Source organism: Lonchura striata, chromosome 5 (genome assembly GCF_046129695.1).
Source record: "Lonchura striata isolate bLonStr1 chromosome 5, bLonStr1.mat, whole genome shotgun sequence".
NCBI lineage: Eukaryota > Metazoa > Chordata > Aves > Passeriformes > Estrildidae > Lonchura > Lonchura striata.
The window spans coordinates 20,244,606-20,264,125 of NC_134607.1; the positions used below are offsets into that span (position 1 = coordinate 20,244,606).

General features: G+C 35.2%; 1 protein-coding gene across 1 annotated transcript in view; it reads right to left on the minus strand.

The window, feature by feature from the left end:
• The window catches only part of SLC41A2 (solute carrier family 41 member 2), a 43,713-nt gene that overhangs the window by 9,774 nt on the left and 14,419 nt on the right, over window positions 1–19,520 (minus strand). The window contains exons 6-10 of the mRNA XM_021536181.3: window positions 18,291–18,437; window positions 13,745–13,892; window positions 13,264–13,343; window positions 3,227–3,358; window positions 2,159–2,307 (exon numbers count right to left, since the gene is read on the minus strand). Of these exons, the coding sequence (XP_021391856.1) occupies window positions 2,159–2,307; window positions 3,227–3,358; window positions 13,264–13,343; window positions 13,745–13,892; window positions 18,291–18,437 (656 nt within the window). The remainder of the gene's footprint in view (window positions 1–2,158; window positions 2,308–3,226; window positions 3,359–13,263; window positions 13,344–13,744; window positions 13,893–18,290; window positions 18,438–19,520) is intronic.

Sequence of the window (19,520 nt, forward strand, 5' to 3'; positions counted from 1 at the left end):
GCTGTTAGGTTATGCCAAAATAAATGGCAGCTTGAAAACTGTTTTTTGCTGTTTCCAGGTGCATAGATAATGTCACTGAAGAAGGGAAGAGGAATAAATACAAATATTTAAGTGCTTTCTTCGAGAAGAAAAGCATGAAACTGCAGTATGGATGTACTTCAGACTGACAGGTAAATAAAATGTGTTGAAGATTTAAGGGTTAAAGCAAGCATCATCTCTCTGAAACCGAAATCTGCTCTAATTAGCGGTATGCAACCCTACAATAATCACTGCTAGAAAAATGCCAGAATAATTCAAATGGGGAAAAGAATCTACCAAATATTTTCAGGTCTTAAAAACCAAGGCATTTCAAATTGTAAACATGTCAAGAGAAGTTACAGTTTGCAATACTGGTACTCAGTTTCCAAGTAAATACATCTCAAAAAGTCTTTTATGGCTAAAGACAGAAGATACAGAAGAAAAAACAAACCATTAAAAGAAGCAGGGAAAAGAAGAAAAAAGCTATATGTCTGCTTTATTGATGAAAAATCAAGAAGATCAGGTGTGGCCTGATGTACTGCAATAGAGACACATGACTAAAATCTGAATACTCCAATCAGATCCTGAATTAATGAAAATGCAACTTTACACCTGTATACATGCTGTTGCTGGGTTTAAATTACTATGTCATTTCAGAGTCTTGCTGTAATACCATAACTTGGTTTGCAGGTGAAAACCTGAAATTTCTGCATTTCTCAAGTCTTGCTGCTGAAGAAAAAGTGTCCCTTAACATGCTGCGATTGCAGTTCTGTGAGCAGGAGGACTGGATTTATGAACTCAGGTTGATTCCCACAGGAAATCTTGGAAGTTTAATACTGACAGAAATCACACTGCAGTCTTCCATTACCAGGGGCTGTTGCCCCAACCCAGACAGAACAGATAAAGTAAAAGAATAGCATCATTTCCTCAGTAAAACACATTATAAACCAAGTGATAAGGCTGGATACTAGGAATATTTTCTAAGGAAATTAAAACTAATTTATGTCTTTTAGTATGACACTCTCACTTGCAAAGGCTGAAACATTACCAGTCAAGTTCTACCAGAAAGGTATAAAATTCCCATGTAAAATAGTAACAGTTTTTTAAATCTTTCCTTATTGAGATAGCAGTGGGAAAAAAAATGGGAAAAATCAGAACATTAAAAATTATAATTTCATTAAGTATTGACCTGTTGAAAATGTTGTTTTTTGTATTCTAAAACTAAATTGGTCACATTTTTCAAAGCAGTATGTATATTTAAATTATGGATATTTCAATTACACTTCTGTGTAACATAAACAGTCACTTTTTGGTTTTAAGGTGCAATGAAATATTTTAGTTAATTCAGGCAGCTTATACATAAAAATTAGGTGTGACTTTAATGAAATATTTAACTTTGTATTAGTGATTTCTCAAAATGAAATAGTTTCACTTTAAGACATTGCTATTTCAAAAGGCATCTTTCAAGAACTGCCCTTGCTGGGTATGAACAGACCATCAGGTAAAAAAGCCAAATAAGGTAACAAAGTTTGACAATTAATGCAATTACTATTTCTTGTACAGCGTTTGCTCTCATATGAATTTAAACTCATAAATATTAAGAACACATCAAGGAAGCTGTTATATTTTCATCTACTGGACTATGTTAACTAAAACAGTAACATGGACCATTTTAGGGGATTTCTTTAACATTTTCCTTGATTTTCATTATTCATAAATGCTACCTTTCCTTCTTTCCATTTCCCTTCCCTTCTTTCCATTTCCCCTTTAGTTGATTAAACTGATGGGGGTTAGATGCAATGGTTCCAAAAGCATGTGAAAAATGCATGACAAGGAGATAATGCAGTCAAGTGTGTTCTGCAAAGCACTCACAACAGCAGCACACCTGTGTAAGCCATATATTTGTGGAGATAATCAGCTACTTCAGAGCTGTGCTGAAAGCCTCTATTGAACCACACCTTCTTGTACCCTTCATGAGATTTCAGATACCAGAAAAAAAATTTATTTTCTTCAATAATTTGATTTTGTACAAGCATTTGCTAGGTGTACTTATTCTTACCTGTATCAGAGCTGCAAACAAATTTATTTTCTTCAATAATTTGATTTTGTACAAGCATTTGCTAGGTGTACTTATTCTTACCTGTAGCAGAGCTGCAAACAAATAGACTGCTATAAAGATTGGGGTTAAGGAAGTATGTCCGCTTTTCATTAAGTGGATAGTGTACAAGAAAATCAGGTGTCCAGGAATCACCAAGAGAAGTAGAACTTGGGCTGATTTGTTATTTACTCCTACAGTTAAAAAAAGAGAGAAAAAATCCAAAATTTGGTTAAGCTCTTCAATTCCTATATTAGATTTTTATCCATTTCAATATAAAAAGTCCCATATTTTTTTTTAATTCCCCAGCAATGGCTACTGTGAAACAGCAGGCATTATTTTCCACTAGCAGACTCCTTGAGGAATTTCACTGTCTTCCAGAAAAGGTAAGCAGAGCCTTTCTGGAAAAGAGTGCAAACTGCCTTCATTCTGTGCTCATGTAACACCATCTACATTTTTGGACTTCCTAAAGTCTTACTAGTAAAGAGGATTTTTTGGACTCCATATTCAAGACATCCTCAAAAATGCCCTATATTTCCAAAAAGTAATCCCACATTTACCACTTTCACATCTGTTTCAATTCATTTAATAAATATGGAAGTGTAATTCATGGTGGTGACACATCACATTTCACCACATTATTAGGGAAGTGGGAAATACAGGGGAGGAATAAGCTGTGAAGAAACAATCTAGAGAGAAAAAGACAAACTGGAAATGGAAAACAGGGATTTGGCTTAGTAATAATGTCTGATACAATGTTTGGCCCTAACAAGAAATTGGTTTGAAGTTCTGAAGGCAGACAAAAGCTGGGAGCAGATAGAGAAGCTAAGGAAAGTTGAAGGCTGAAGCATTTCTGAGTGGTTATCCCAGTGTCCTGCCTCACCAGCCCTTGCCAGGGCTTCACCCTTCTCTGTGCTGCTCTCTACTCATCCACCCATCAGGGAGTTTCTTGTGATTCTCACAGGCAAACAGCTGCAGGCAAAGGAAACTGCTAAGCCTCACCCAGCCTTGGAATTGCACACAGCAAGTTCAGTCCATTGCCATTTCTCATGGTGATACAGTTTGGCACACGGGGTAAAGGGATGTCAATCAGGATTTTCAGCTAAGACATACCTGCACCACAGTATGTTCTGCATGGGTAATAGCAACCCTTGGCCTCCTCTGGCAGCTCTCCAGGAATGCTATGTAAATGGAGGTAGGTAGAAATTCTGCTAGCTTGAATAGCTACTAGATTGCCACCAATACCTGAAATGCAAAAGGAAATCAATGAAAGATGTTCAACTATTTCTTTTTTCTCTAGTAGGCAATGTTTTTGCACATTTACCAACTTCCTCTACGTTTACTTCCAACTTCCTCTATGTACCTTACATACAAAAGTCAAAATGACAAATATCTTTAGAATGTATATTAGTTGTAGACAGGCTGCAAATCCTTCAAATCAGTCAAAAAAAAAAAAAAAAAAAAAAAAAGTGGGCTATAGTTTAATGTATCACTGGGTATTTGGAGATCAGTTTTGAATCATGGCAAGTGCAAAACATCCAAAAGGTTCCATCTTATGCTTTCTCATAGGTGAAACCCTATTTTATCACTGCCTCTTCTTTGGAAATCCCTCTTGGATCACCAGAAGTATGACATAGTTGTGCCTCTGCTGGATTGTCTCCCCAGGAGAGTATTCCTGGCCAGGGTGAGTAATGAAAGCAGACACACTCACTACCACAAACATAAATGCAGATTTCACACACAGAACCACAGGGCCAGAAAAGGCTTCAAGAGTTAATGTATTAATTCCCCTCTGACACAAAGCATGAGTAACTACAGCCTTCTGCCACTCATAATTCTGGCTGAAAGAGCAAGATAAGTGTCTGAACAGCTGATTGTTATAAGAATGGTAGTGATAGAGATTCTACTTTCTGAAAAGGGGCAATGAGTACAAGTTGTACCAGCAGATTGTTAATTTCAATATAAGAAAGAAATTTCTTAGAGTGAGAAAAGTCACCCACTGGAACAACCACCCCAGGGATGTGGTGGAGCCCACTTCACTGGAGGTTCATCCAGGCTGCCTTTCTCACACACTGAGATGACATTTCAAGGTTCCTTCCACTCTGGGCTGTTTCATAGTCTATGGATTTTTACTTCAACAAACACAAAACTAAAACAACTTGTTACATCCACACTGCAGAATGCAGTAACATGAAATCCTCCTATTATTATACTCGAGCTGTCTACTTGCATATCAAGCACATGCTTTTTTCTCTTCCTGCTTCAGATGCTTCACATAGCAATGGGTTGGTCTGAGAAGCAACAGAAGTAATGCAGATCTTGTCCCCACATCAGAAGGAGAGAGGCCTTTACTGCAGTTGAATTAATTTGTTTATCTGATGCTTAGGGTTTGTCTGGCTGCAGAACAAGTATTTGTGGTGACCAGAAGACACAGTTTGCCAAATTGTTTTGGTCACTATAGCGTGGTTAGCACAGAGATCTAATACTGAGAGCTGAAGGATGTCCTGCCTCACTGCTGCTTAAAGACAGTAAACAGCTGAAGCTAATAAGAAAGAAGGTCTTTTAAGCAAAAACTTCAGATACAAATCAGGAAATGCATGTTCCCAGTCAGGAGAAACAGGGATAAAAGATGAACTACCAAAAGGCTGAGTCAGAGTTTGCAAAGAAAATTAAAACAGCAGTAGATCTTTCTTCAGATAAACTACAAGAAAAGTACAAAAGGAAGGGATTTATCTAAACTAGGAAAGGCTTAAAAAGATTAAAACAAATTTCAATTGACTCAAAGTCTGCCCTTCCATTAAGAACAATAAATTAGAGATTTCTGACTAAGGAGAATAAGGCACAGAAAGAGACGCAGAAGTAGAATTAAGGATCAATACATTCCGATGGAGATCAAATAATTTTTGTGACTGAATTATGAGAAAGCTGTTATGTAAAACATCTTCTTAATAGAGCTACAAAGTGGGGATAGTGCCATGTGACTGGAAAATATGAAACAGTTTCTGCTAAAAATGAGGACATAAAGGCAATCTGGGTAATTACGATCAGGTTAACAACTGCAATAACTGATTTATTCACAACAATATTAAGAGAAAACATTAGTAAGATATTCTGCCACACTTATAGCATTACAAAAAGGGACCGAAGTACACAGGGCTGGTTTGAGTTTTGCATCAATGCAACTACAAACCACTTTGGCACAACTCTCTAGATTTTTAAGTATTTCCTAGTGTGTAGTAATGTATGTAATTTCTTTTGATAATTATTTGCTTTAACAAATTCAGACACTCAGAAATACAATAGGTGATCTGGACATTTTTCCCTAGTTAATAATACAGGAAACTGAATGAGATAAAAAAATTAAGGAAGATAGAAATAAATTCACTTGAAATGGGGATGAAAAAATCTGTCTGGACAACAGACATTAACAAGTCTATGAAAGAAGGTGTAAGATTGGTTGTCAATCCTTTGATGGATAGCTATTAATGACAAACATTTTCACTTTTATAACCATCATTTAGAGAAAGTATTCCCTAAGTCCTATTGCTTATGTAGATAGCAAGAAACTACTGACATGTATCAACAATTATTCTAAAACAAACTGGTCAGCCATGGAATACAGGTAAAGGAGGTGACAGCTGCTCTGCAAAGGAAGCTGACAAGCTAACCAGAACAGCCAGCGTGGAGTGTGATTTCAAGAGGTGTAACTAATTACAGCTGAGTTGAACAATCTATTTTAGCTAAATTAAAATGAAATATTTGTATGTTCAGCAAAATTATTTTAAATGTTATTTGTCTGAGCCTCAATAACCTAATATTAGTGGTATAATTTGAACTCACAGAAGATAGCCAAGTACAGTGAAGTGTAAATGCTTCTAGAATCCATACATCCTGCTCAGTCTCAGCCAGCCAACAATGTATGGTGGTGACAGCAGCAGTGACACTGTATTTTAGTTCTGTCCATTCACTATCAATTCTTTGAATTATTTTTGAACTTCTGGGCAAATTTCAACCACATCTTACACAAGGACAGACATGCTAACTACTTCCAGGCATGGTTAAACAATCTACCAAAAACAAAACAGTGACTAGATGAATAGAAGAAAAGATCCAAAGCCATGTCCTCAGTGAGACAAAGACAGTAATATGAGTTACACAGTTCATGGCATAAGCATCAGCAGGCCAGTCAGCACTTGGCTTGGAGGGAGGCACGATGCCTCTTGCTCAGCCAACAGCTCAGTGAGCCAAAAGAGGAATGGCAATGTTGTGGAAAACAGGGGGAAGAATGGAGAGGATGTTGTGAGCCCTGGGTATAGCAGGAACATGAGGCAATAGGGAACACTGCAGGTTGAAAAGACTGTCCAAAAACCTCAGGATACAAATGAGAATAGAACCAGGTCTCACTATTCTGCTGGCCACAGAATGACTCGTGTAAGGCTGAATGAATCACTTCATATGTACAGAGATACTCAGTTTGTTTGGTAACAGCAGCTACTGTGCATGTGCAATAAACATCTCAGCTACACCAGATTAATCAGATCCCTGCAAGAAACAGAAAACAGATAAAACTGTGTAGGTTGGCAAGATGTCGATATGCAAAACAGATAATTTCTCAGGATCTTTTAAATGTATAAAATGGTCACATGCTCAGTAGCTGCTCATATTATTGAAAACTCTGTAGATGTATATGAGGACTGTTTATGTGAACATTTGATTAATCTAGAAATTTTTCTCCTGGTAAACACTATTGCAAACATCGTAGCAAATACTAAATTTACTATTTAGTATTTATATAAATTTAGATAAGAAGACTTATTTCTTTAGTTTCCTTTCATTTTTGCAAGAGCTACAACATAGGGGAAAACAATTTATTTCAAAAGTAAAATCCAGAAATTATTATTTAATTCCTCTCAGAATAGCAAATGTGTTTTACTGTGCTGCTTTGTCAATAAGCAGAAGAAATGTTGTCTGCTGAAGTGTGAAGGATGTCACACTGACTTAAAACTTTAAAAGAAAATTTAAAACCTCATCATTTTATCAAGGCAGTTAAGGCCTAAGCAAGAACATTTCTTGTAAAAATTGTTATCACAGGTCTTTTGTCTAACAAGCAAGGAAACCATTTTGAAAGTAGAGCCAAAACCAGACCATGTATTTGCAAACAAGCCTATGGGCACGATTCTATGAATCATCATCTGGTAAAAGGAAATTTTTCTATCAACAGAAACTAACCAAGCTATTCAGAAGACTATATTAAAGCACTTTACATCAATGAGTCTTAATACTTCAAAGCAAATATGTCTCATAACTCAGTGCAGGTAAAAAACCAAGTTAAGGGAAGCTGGATCTTGCTGATCTCAGCCTGAGGTCATCCACTGCTCTGGGTAATGCACTGGGCTGGTTTGCCCCTGGATCTTACACTGCACTTTTTGATAAATAGAGTAAGGTTTTTCAGGGAATACTGGGAGGAGTAGTTGATAAACCAGAGGGCTCTGCTGCCATTCAGAGGGAACTGGATAGGTTAAAGAGCTGGGTCAAGAGAAATCTCCTGAAATTCAACAAAAGGAAGTGCAAAGTCCTCCATATGAGTAGGAATAACCCCATGCACTATGTTCTTATTAACCAGTAAAAAATCGTGGTTTAAGTACTTGTTTAGTCCAAGGGAAGAACTGTACAACAGGCAACATAAAATTTTCAGAGCAGTATTCAACTATGTTATGTATGAAGTCCTTTCCTTTCCTATAGGTTCCCATCTCATTCTTAGCTTTTCGTTGTTGTTGTTCATTTTCTTAAATACATATAATTGAAGAATTGTTCCTGTAGAAAACTGCCTCAAATTAAAGTACTGAGAGCACCAGATAAAGAGAATATATTCCGCTTTAATGACCACTGCTACAATTGTTCATGAAAATGCAAATAGTTGCATGATGAGGCACAGACAAAAAATTGTGTAAGAACAGGTAAAGCAAACCTGAGATTAAAGGACAGAACTAGAAACCTAGTTCTATGGAGAGGGAGTACTCAGCCACAGAATACTGTGTTGTTCCCAAGCAGCTAAAATACTGCTTGTGCAATGGGCCTAAAACCAGTTAGTATCTACATAAGGGGAGAATTAGGCCAACAAAATTCCCAAATTGATCTTTCTTGTAAATCTATCTAAGAGATAGAAAGCTAGAATATTCTCACTTCTGCACACTCCTGAGCACAATCCACAGCTCAAATAATCAGTTTTGCCAAACAGGTTTTTTTGAAGCTCAACATCTGCATCATAAAAATGAAATTAAAAGGATGAAATAGAATCTCAGTTGCAATGGTGACCAAAAACTCTAAATTTTTGAACAATCATCTTATCTTTCAGCAAATGCAGGATTTTTGCCCTGACCTCTCTACCATTAACTTTAAAAAATCCTGTTTTATGTAAGTGAAATACTTAAGATTAGAAACCTAACTAGCTACCTCTTTATGTGGGTGTTTTTTTCATTCATCTTCCATTTTATTTTGAAGCATTTATTTTAATACTTTCAAATGTTTGGGAGAAAACAGATGGAAAATATTAGTTTTCCCTAGATGGATGTTTTTTAAGAGAAAGCTTTATTATATATGCAACTACTACATTCCATGTTTGATTTGACTCATAAATAATTTCTTTCCTATGACTAATAAAAAATGCCAAAAAATGAAAATGCTCTGGATATAACTGTATTGTGAAAACAACACAATGATTACTGAAATCTTCCAAAAATTTACAAGTAAGACTTAAAAGAAAGATCATACACTATGAAAGTATATATGCAGATTTACATGTACAAGTTAGCAACTAAAAGGCAGTAAATCTATCACCCAATAATGCATCAGAAGAAAATAATAAAAATCAAAACTCTCCTCCTCATTCATGCCAAAAAAAAGACTGAATTATAAAGTTCTCATACAGTAGAGGTGCCTTCTGAGACTAACACAATCTTTCCAACTCAGGATGCAGAAAAATTAATTTGCTACCCAGCCAAATTGCTCTACTTCCATCCAGGTACACTGATGTTTTCCCTTGTGATTTACAGAGGCAAATTTCAGATGCTCAGCTCCCTGAGACAATGGTTATAGTCTAATCAAAGCACCACTCAGTTGTGAGAAAAATCAAAGTATACCTATGCTAAAAGAAATAAAAATAAATAGCTATTAAAAGATGTAAATTTTTTTGAGAAGGAAGAATGGTTTCTTCGTATTTTTTTTCCCCATATTCTGCAAAACAATTTACAGTAAAAGCTCTCTGAAAAACCTGAAAGTCTGTCAATTTACCCTACTAACAGATAAAAAAAGGGATGTTTTGGGGTATGTATTGCATAAGCTTAATTTTCACCTCTCAGACAACTGTCATTCATTAAATTTTCTATTAAATTTTCCCATATGTGTTTCTCATATTCCTTGATAATTATGTATTCCATCCAGATAGCAAATACTTTTAAAGTATGGACAGTCAAGGAGTAAGAAATATTAGAACAGCTCTGAGTTACCTTTAAAGAGTACTGCTTCAAACCACCTGCAAAAGAAAGTTTCTTGATATGAAGTATTTCCAAATTTCAGGTGTTTTCAGAATTAATTTGCAGAACTGTCATTCTTTAAGGTGCATAAAAATGGGATAAAGTCTACTGCCATGTTGGTTATAACCCAGTAACTTCTGAAATGCAAATACTTAGAAGATATCTCACCATATTTTGTATAAACACACAGCAAAAATGGAGAGAGAAGTGGCTCTATCTGGTGACTGCACCTTAGCTTGTTTCTGTTACACATTTAGAAGCATGTAATTGTTTAAGATATTATATTTTTTTTTCTGCACAAAAGGAGCATGGTTACTCGCAAATTGCAAATCCTGAGCTAAATTCAACATTCTGTGATGCTGTAAGAGGATTTCCAAATTTTAATACATGAGAAAAAACAACTCAAAATCAACTCTAGACCAAAGCATAGCCACACTTGGGCTTAGTTATCTTATTCAGAACTTCAGTACATCAAAGAGACATCTAAATCTCAAGTAGTTTGCAAGTTGCCTGAACAACAAAATTATATATTTATTTTCAAAAAGCAGAGATGCAATTTAAACCAGCTAACCATAGAATTTAGCATGTGTTTACCAGTGGGAAAGTGGAAAAAACAGTTGTGAAATATGTCTGGCCACCAGCTGTAAAGCTGACTACAAATGCCTTTCTGCTTAAAAACTATTTTAATATTTTGGGCAAATATTTGTAGTTATTGTTAATAGGGGTGGGAAACTTTGAGGTTGCTCAAATTCCAGACCAGTATTTCTTCAAAATTCTGAAATATTTATGGCTCCACAGTGCAAGACATGATTAAAGTCACTTGTCCCACTTCTAAGAATAAGCAAACCATCTAGGCAGGACTTGAATGAAACTTCCTTAATGGTGCACAGGAAGCCTGACTAACACCTGACCATTTTGCAGTCAATATTGTCCAGGTGTTCAAGATACAGCAAATGACCCTGAAAAAACAGTGACAGCTTGAAATTCTGGACAAATTTAGAATATCCTCAAATTTTGGCTGGACAAATTCCCAATAGAAAAAAAAATTTCTTTCAGGTTTCCCTGTTGTTTTTTTCCCCAGGTTTTCTGTACCATAGGAGCAGCAAATTTTAAAGTAAAAGAAAATAGAAAGGGAAAACTCTCAGTTTATTTCGCTTACTCACGCTTACAATGAGAATTCCAAGGCTAAGGAAAGTAGAGAAAACTTTCTGCATCTGTAATATTTTAAAAGCCATCTGTTAAGTGAGCTAACACACCTTTCATGTCAGTAAATGAGTGTCAACAGATGTGCTTTTTTAATTTAAGAACTTCCTTACCCCCAGTTTATTACACTGTACTGACCAGCAATATCAAAAGGTGTCAGAATTATGAAACCCAGGAGAGGTTAATCTAATAGCAACCCAAAAATCTACCCTCCTACAGTTTCCTTTTCCAGGAGGTGTACCATAAAACCCTGCATCCTCTACACAGAACATATTTTCTCTGTATTTTCCAACAGAAATGCCTCTACCTTTAGAATTCTGAGCCAAGCATGCCTCTTGCTATCCCAGCTTCCTAGAAAGACTCATTTCCTCCCTGCCTGTTCCAGCAACCTCAGCTTTCCCTTTCTTACACCTGTCTAATTCTTCAAAGACCTTCTGACCTGTCAGCTAAACCTCCAGGGCTCTATAGCTTGTGGCTAGTTCTTTTCCCATAAAGACATTTCAAAAGAATGTATGGATATTACCTTAATACTAGTTTGGGTACACCTGCCTAAAAAGAAAAAAGAACAATCTTCTTCTCTTAGGAAGCAAATCCATGGGGTTAACTAAAAAAAGGAATACTGTAAGAAGAGTTACACATATAAAACAGAAAAAAAACTAAAGACCAACGTGTCTGCCTTGCCTTTTAGGTATCTGGAAATCAAAATGGAAACACACAAAAGTTACATGGAAGTATTTCCAATTTTGAATTAATAGAAAGGCAAGGAACAGGCGAGGAAACATAACAAATGTAGTGTAAAATTTAATTTACAGTTAGCAAGGAACTCAAGTTGCAACATAGAAATGTTTCACATTAAAAGTAAGAAGAAAGGAAATAGAGGGCCTTAATGAGAAAGAAGAGCAAGCAACATGCTCTCTGAAGATTGAAATACTCAGTTCCTTTGTCTACTGCCTTCATAAGAATGGTGATACCTGATCACAGGTAAATAAATACTTTTAAGTTAAATTTACTGTATCTAGAGAGCTAAATGAACAATCTGTGAAGTATTAGTTGTCATTCTGCAAACTGATTATTTTGGAGGTTAGAGAATACATGAGGGCTGTACTGGATAAAACAGAAAATATATCTTTAAAACAGGTCAAAAAGAACGATGCAAAGAATCTATATATCAGTGAAATTTATATTCCTGCATAAGAATTAGGGCGAATTATTAGAAAGACAATTTATAAGCATCCAGAAGAAATGAAAGCTGTAAAACAAGGGTTAACATGAATTTGCCAAGAACATGCTTCTGTCAAAGCCTCTAACCGAACAGCTTGTGTAATATTTGCAGCAATAGATCTACTAACTCTCAACCACAGTAAAGCTTATAAAATGTTCAGGTACTGTCCAATGTTACATTTCCATTAACAATGTCTGGAAAATTAATTATATCAAGGCAACGTCGTTCAAAACTAAAACCCAGTGACCATATTAACATCTTATTATCATAGGTGGAAAAGAAGTGACCATAATTCATTTAATTTATAGCTTAGAAAACAGAATAGAACATATTGATAGGAAACTTGCAAGGGCCAACTTAAGTTAAAACAGAATCATCTTGGTAACTAGAGAAATAAATGGTTTTAATAACAATACATAAAAGTGCAAGTCAGTGTAAGAAATCAAATGGAAAAATACAAAAAGGAGAAAGAACAGCTAGACAGCAATACAGTGGGAACAGATCTGGTGATTATAGTTGTTGCAAACTAAATAGGAATCAACCATGTGGTACTGTACTAGGAAAAAAAAATAATTTTCAAACTGCACCAGCCTAATAAGCTATCATCTATTCTTCTGAAATTTGCCTTGTTCTTATCATTAGGAGGTAGAACATTTAACTTAAGGACAAAACAAATTCATTCTTTACACATCTGAAAAGTGCATACCAATCATCAGAAACAACACACATTTTTCTTGAGAAATGTATTTACTTGCCTGTAGTATGCTTCTTAGTTCTTATATCTATACACATTACAGGTCTACAGTAAATTATTGTTTGAACATTTGTCCTTGGATGTTCAGGAAAAAAATCCCTTTGAAATAAAAATTTACCTACATTTTCCAAGGCATAACTGCTTCAATATAATAGTTGATAATTTAATATTTGAATATACTCCTTCAATATTTACACTTTCAGTTTCTTAATGCATACTTGAGGTTTCTACTTCTCACATTCTCTATCATGTTTCAGTGGTTGTAGTGAAAACAGGAAGCACTTCTCAGGTGTTCAAATAAACAGCTGTTGACATCAAAATCAAAACTTGAAATTAATATTCCAGATATTAATTAGCACAAGAGAAATTTACTGTAATAGAAAGTTCTTAAGGTATATCAATTGATACATAGTAGCAATTAACCTTGTCAGAATCTTACCATTAATTACCGGGGTATAAACAACAATTCCAACCAAGTTAGGATCAGATACTGTTGTGTCCAGAATAAGGCCACCAATACTGAAAACAAAGTACAATATTTAGAATAAGGCAAGCAAGATCATTAAACAGTATTTAAAAAATTTTATAGCAATGTTAGATCATCTTCAAGGCAGGACTTCCATCTCATCCTTCCCCTGAGCCATTACCTCATTCTGAACTACAGACTAATATTACTATAGCAATTCACTTACTAAAATTGGCTTCTTGTATAACAAAGACCACAGAGTATTAGCCAATTCCTCTACTTTTAAGATTCATAACTTTCATTGGATTAAATAATTGGTGGTAAAATTCTAAAGCCTAAATTTTAGAGGCTCCTTAATTGTGTCTCTCAAGTGCAATCAAGTAAGAGATACAGATACACAGAGATACAGGAGGAGTATCAAGATGCTTCCATGCAGCAAGACAAGCAGACCTACCTGCTTATAATCATGGCAGTTATAACAGGCTCCCATCCTGAGAGGAGGACAGTTCTGGTAGCTGGGTGTTTGGCAGCTATGACAATCCCCATCGGAGTCAGAGCCAAAAAAAAGGCACCAACCAAAGGAGATACATAGTAATACGTCTCTAAAATAATAACAAAGAAAAAAAATTAAAATAAACCTCTTTTACTCCCCAGATATTCCTGCATGTTTTTCTTAATTTAGAATTCTAAAGTAAATTATGCCATACAATTGAGGAATTTTAATGGTCTTCATTACCATTACACCTGAAGTTTCAACTACTGCACTAAGCAATATGGTTAATATCTGCCATCTGTGATCACTGTCTCTCATCTTCTCAAGGACAGAACCATCAGTACAAAGAAGGAATTATGAAGAGGATTTTTGTATGATGCTTTATGATAAAAAATGCAGTAACAATGTAGAATATAAAACATTACGTTGTAACTGAAGAAAAATTTTTAAAATAAACTGAACATGATGAAAATGCATTTTGTTTATATCCAAATTCTTAGCATATGTACACTCCCTTCTTCCCAAAGAAGGTAATATGGTAATTATTCCAGAAATAGCATATCTAAAAAGATTTAAGCACAATGTGTAAAATTAAGACATTTATATCAGTAGCTCGGTTGTGTCATAGCCAGTCTGAATCTGAAAATTAACAGGAAATTCTGCTGCCTGAACCTACCCATGACAATTCCATCCTATTTCATAGGAATACAACTGCAAACACTGGTGAGTACCATCATAAAGCTGAGACTGTAAAGTGAACAGCTGCTTCCACAGAAAGATCACTGCTTTTTTCTGATTACTTGATTTTATAATTCCATCCTCACAGGAGCTACTACAGTGATCCAAGACTTCCTAATTCAACAGTGAGGTAAATAATGGAAAATCTATCCTAGTGGCAAATATATATGCATAAACTGTGCAAATATTCAATTTTAAAATGTTTGTTTTATGAGAAATGTGGTCATGTACCTAACGCTAAAACACATATTGTTGAAACCTTCAAAATTTAGACAAGTCTTGCAGCAAAATATATTTTAAATTAACAGGTTGAAATAATTCATATAGATCACACAAACACTACCGAAGAGGAGTAGTTGGTATATAAAAAATATCCTCACCCATGTGTTATGACTTATTACAATGGCTGCAAATCCAAGCAATTACTACTTTGATGTTACCTTAGTAGATCTACTGAAAGAGTTGCTGTAAAACTTTTAGAAGTCACTGCCCTTCTGCATGGAGCAACAACCTCTGCAGCAGAGCCAGAGGTTGTAAGGTAACTTACATAACATAGTAAGTTATGTTTCCCTGGGCAAACTAAAAGTAGAAAGCCAGTAGAGTGAGAACAAGACAAAGCCTAAGAGAGAAGTAATTTTTTCCTGTCCTTATCTAATTATTCTACCGTGTATTATCTCCCTCTTCTTTGTGGGGCCTCTTTTTCCTCCTTTCACCTCTTTTTGTAACTTAAGAGGTGGACCAGTGAGAATAATCAGCTCCAGTCTACCTCTTGGGAACAGTGAGGGACTTATTTTAAATTAAATCTATGGGAGACTCTACTGGTAGAAAATCTTACTACAAAAATCTAAAAATGTTAACCTTGAGATGCATCTTTAAAGGAAGGACAGACACCTTCCTCTTCATATTTAATTCACAGAAAAAGCAAATGCATTTTACAATAGCTGAAAAATGGGAAGACAAAATAAATGACTTCTCTTTTAGCGCTCATTTCACTCCATTTTTGTTAGATTTATAACAGGCAGTTTAGATGGGAAAACACATCGTGCTCAAACAATGCAGCCTTTAGTAGAAATTAGAGGTAAGTTGGAAATATACTGCTTCAAAACAATTGCTAAGAACGTGAAAACAATAATGTGAATCACAAAATTTGTCTTATCAACCCAGATCAAACATATACGGGAGCTAAATGCATATTCTGTGAGAAAAATGGAAAGCTTTAAAGAGCTTCTAAATCATTACTGACAAATAATAGGTAACACAGACCTCCACATTTAATTGACTGACTGTTCCTATTCCAGAGCACTTCTTGTGCTCTGCTGGAGGGAATGTGCCAGGTCCAGTGCCAGTCCTGGGGAGCCCTCTAGTGCTTTCCCCCAGCTATTTAACAAGGATTCACAAACAGCTCTTTTTAGGAAGTTGTTAGGAACTGTTAAGCCTTTACTATTTAATACCTGTGTTTGATAACTTTGACACTATTTTTAAAACACCCAGATGAATCTTTAAGCAATTATATATATGATGGTGGCCAAACAAGGAGTTTCATTTAGCCCTGGCCTCAGTAAAAATGCTACATACTTTCCCCTGTCTCTTCAGGGTATGCCATAAAGTATTGTATCAACCCAAAGGCTGTACACCTCTGTTACAGACAAACATAAAGCTTGTACACAAATAATTTCCATCTTTACAGTCGTGTTGTCAGAAAACAACTCATCCCTTGCAGAGAGCGTCCAGAAACTTATTTTGTTTCATACCCTTTCATTAGTTAGGCTAATAAATCACAGGGGAAAATAAATAGTTAATTCTGAAGACAGTTCAGAAGTGAATCCCACCAGTTTCATTACTACCCTATAAACTGCAGATTTCTTTTTAACATTCCCATTGGACTTCTTATTTTAGCATTGAGAAAGCAGGAAAGCAACAAAAAGTAGAAAGAACATAAGAATATCTGTGCTGGATGAGACACAGTTCTCATCTAGTCCAGTATCCTTTGTCAGACTACGGTCAACAGTTCAATTATGGAGAGAAGAAAAGGAAAATGACAGGTTTAGAGTGATGCTTCTTAAAGCATGCTCTGCCAGCTTCTGCTGTGGTTTGCATGATTCCATCTTTCCAGTCTCTGCATCTGTCTGGTCAGTGCTCCTCAAAGGGTTCCTCTCTGACTGCTTTATCCAAAGTTTTCTAAAATCACTCTGGTCCTCTTAATAGATCACAGCATTAAGTTTCACATGCCACTCATCTACTGTGTCAAAAAGTTTCTTTAACTATTTTTAACCTGTTGCCTAACCATTCTATGAATGCTTTTTGCATGCCATTCACAGCTTGATCTACCTCCCCTGAGCTGAAGGTGCTCCATACTTTTATTCCTTGTTACTATTTCATAGTTCAAACACATGCATCTTGGAGAGCATCTATTTCCAAGGGCTTAATTTCATGTTCTTTCTTTAGAAAGACTCTCTTGTTTCGAAAACCAAAGAAACACAAACACATTGAAAAAAATACAGAGAGCAGAATGAATCGTGTTAGTGGTAGCTAGGTAATTACATACTTCACCAAAAGAGAAGTATTTCCAGAAGACATTATGGACAGAAAATTGGGAGTAACTCTTGGAAGCATACTGATTCTTACCCCTACACATGTGGGATCTGCTTTCCAGCTGCAGTGGGAGACCAAAATGTGAGTGGTCATGACAGCTATAAAAGCAACAAAGGATCTGTACCCACTTCTTTTTTTATTCCTCTGAGATACATCAGAACACCTGTATCTAAAAACATAAATTTCTGGCAACGTGTCAAAGGAAGAAAAAAAATCCAAGTTTCTTTATCCACCTTTTTTGGGGGATTGAGTGTTTTTTGTTTAGATTGATAGATTAACAGGAATTGCATTTTATATGAGTTTTTCTCATCAGAAGAAAAGAAAGAAGAGATGCTGAAAAATATCATCAATTTTCACTGTAAATTTACAAACTTATTTAAAAGAAGCATTTAAAAGAAGTATTTGAGAAATACTGTTATTAGAATATAATATGAAGGATTTAAATATAGTTATGAAATAAAAATACTATTTAAGTTTTAACAAGAATACAGAAAATATTAAAAAATACTTCTTTCACACTGATACATTTAAGCTGGCATCATGACAATGCTTTCTAAACATGAAAAAACAAACACTGAAAAAACAACTACAAGTCACACCACAGTAGCTTGAGTCTTATTAGATATTTTTTCTGGCTGATGTTGTAATACTTCCATATGAAAAGTTTGAACAATGAGCTGTATAGATATGTGATGATATCAGCATCTCTGGTAAGTTATGGACAACACAATATTTTATCTGTGGTATATTATACTATAATTGCCTACAATTATGTCTTTTAAAACACAATAAACTTGTAATAGTTTTTATGGAATGAGTTAGTTGCAGCAATTATTTCATTTTGAATAAGGCTGTTAACATTCTTTTCCCATTGTGAGAAAATGTTTTCACATTATTTGTTTCTTCATTATTGTTGTTTGTATTTCATATGTAGGTTGCCTGTGATATTGTCAAAGTCCTTCAAATATTCCTAGATTGTGCCAAAGTCAAGGTTAGTGACTTCTATAATTGATTGCAAAAAAGGAGAAAAATCTTGGCACTCTAAGATTTAACATTTAATGGTATAAATGTTGACAAAAAAGTAAGTCAGACTAAAAGGTTTGCTGAACGTCTCCCTCTCAGCCTTCTCCCCACTCTTCTAACCCAAAAAATGTTCCTACATTTAAAAGCAACTTACCAAGGCAAGTGTACAGACCCTGACTTATCCATGCTAATATGGCAAGGGTGATGAGATCTCCAAAACTTGCTGCTATAGGAGTGGCAACGTTGTCAGGATTAATACCAGTCTTCTTAGATCCAACAATAACTCCAACCATTATCACTCCTAAATTCCACAAAGACAGTACAGTAACTGTATCAACTGTTGCAATTTCACAGAAAATTCCAAGATAATGACAATTTCAAACTTAATAAATAAGAAGTCAGTGCTTTTTTTCCCCAGGATTATTTCTCTGCACACTTGATTGAAGACTGTGGTTTTAAGTTTTAGCCATTTTTAAAAATGGACAAATATATTTTAAGAAAACACAGTAAGCATGCACAAAAGAGACCCAAGGACCATCTGTACAATAATCTACTTTGTTTAGGACTAGAATTAGCACTGTTGAAATTTTAAGAAGCTATTTCCTGAATTAAAAAATGAGGTGTATTCTTTTCCAATTCTGGTAACTTCACCTGACTGAAATGTTAATCAACCTAGACTGGAAACTATGTAAGGTTAAATACTTTGACTCTGATATTGCACAAGATTATCATGGAGTTAGCACCAAAAACCAAGAAGCTACATAATAAATTAAACCCAAGACAACATATAAAAAGTATTGCTACACACTTGAAAAAATTAATTAGAGGTGTTAATTTGTATTTTTTCCTATAAGCATCAATACTAACTTTTGAAGAGGAATCTCCCTGCAAAATGCAAGTGTCAACTAAAAATAAAATTCACATTGTTACATACAGTATTTGGCACAACCTGAGTAACTTCCCTCTCATCAGATATTATTTGTAAGAACTTCAACTGTATATGTTATCCTTTATGTAATATTATGTATGGTATGCTACATTAGGAGCTCCCTTTCAGAGAAACTGAAGAGTTTAAGGAGTTGTAAGGAACTGTAGCCAAAGGATTATATACACCAGGACATTCTCTAAAGAAAGAACTGGAATGATCCTGTAGGATCACTATATTTCAAAAGCACCTATTTCACATGTAGGAGGACGAAGTTTAGAAAGTAATTTCCTGTGCTGGCCCATCACCACAAAGTTTCTCTTCATGTCCAAGTCATACATAAGAACTGTAAAAAATGCACTTATGTTCTGCAGTTCTCTCGCTGCCCTTAATTCTGCACGTGATCAAATTCAGTGGCCTTCTAGTCACTACAGAAACATGTGTGCTCTTAATTCCATG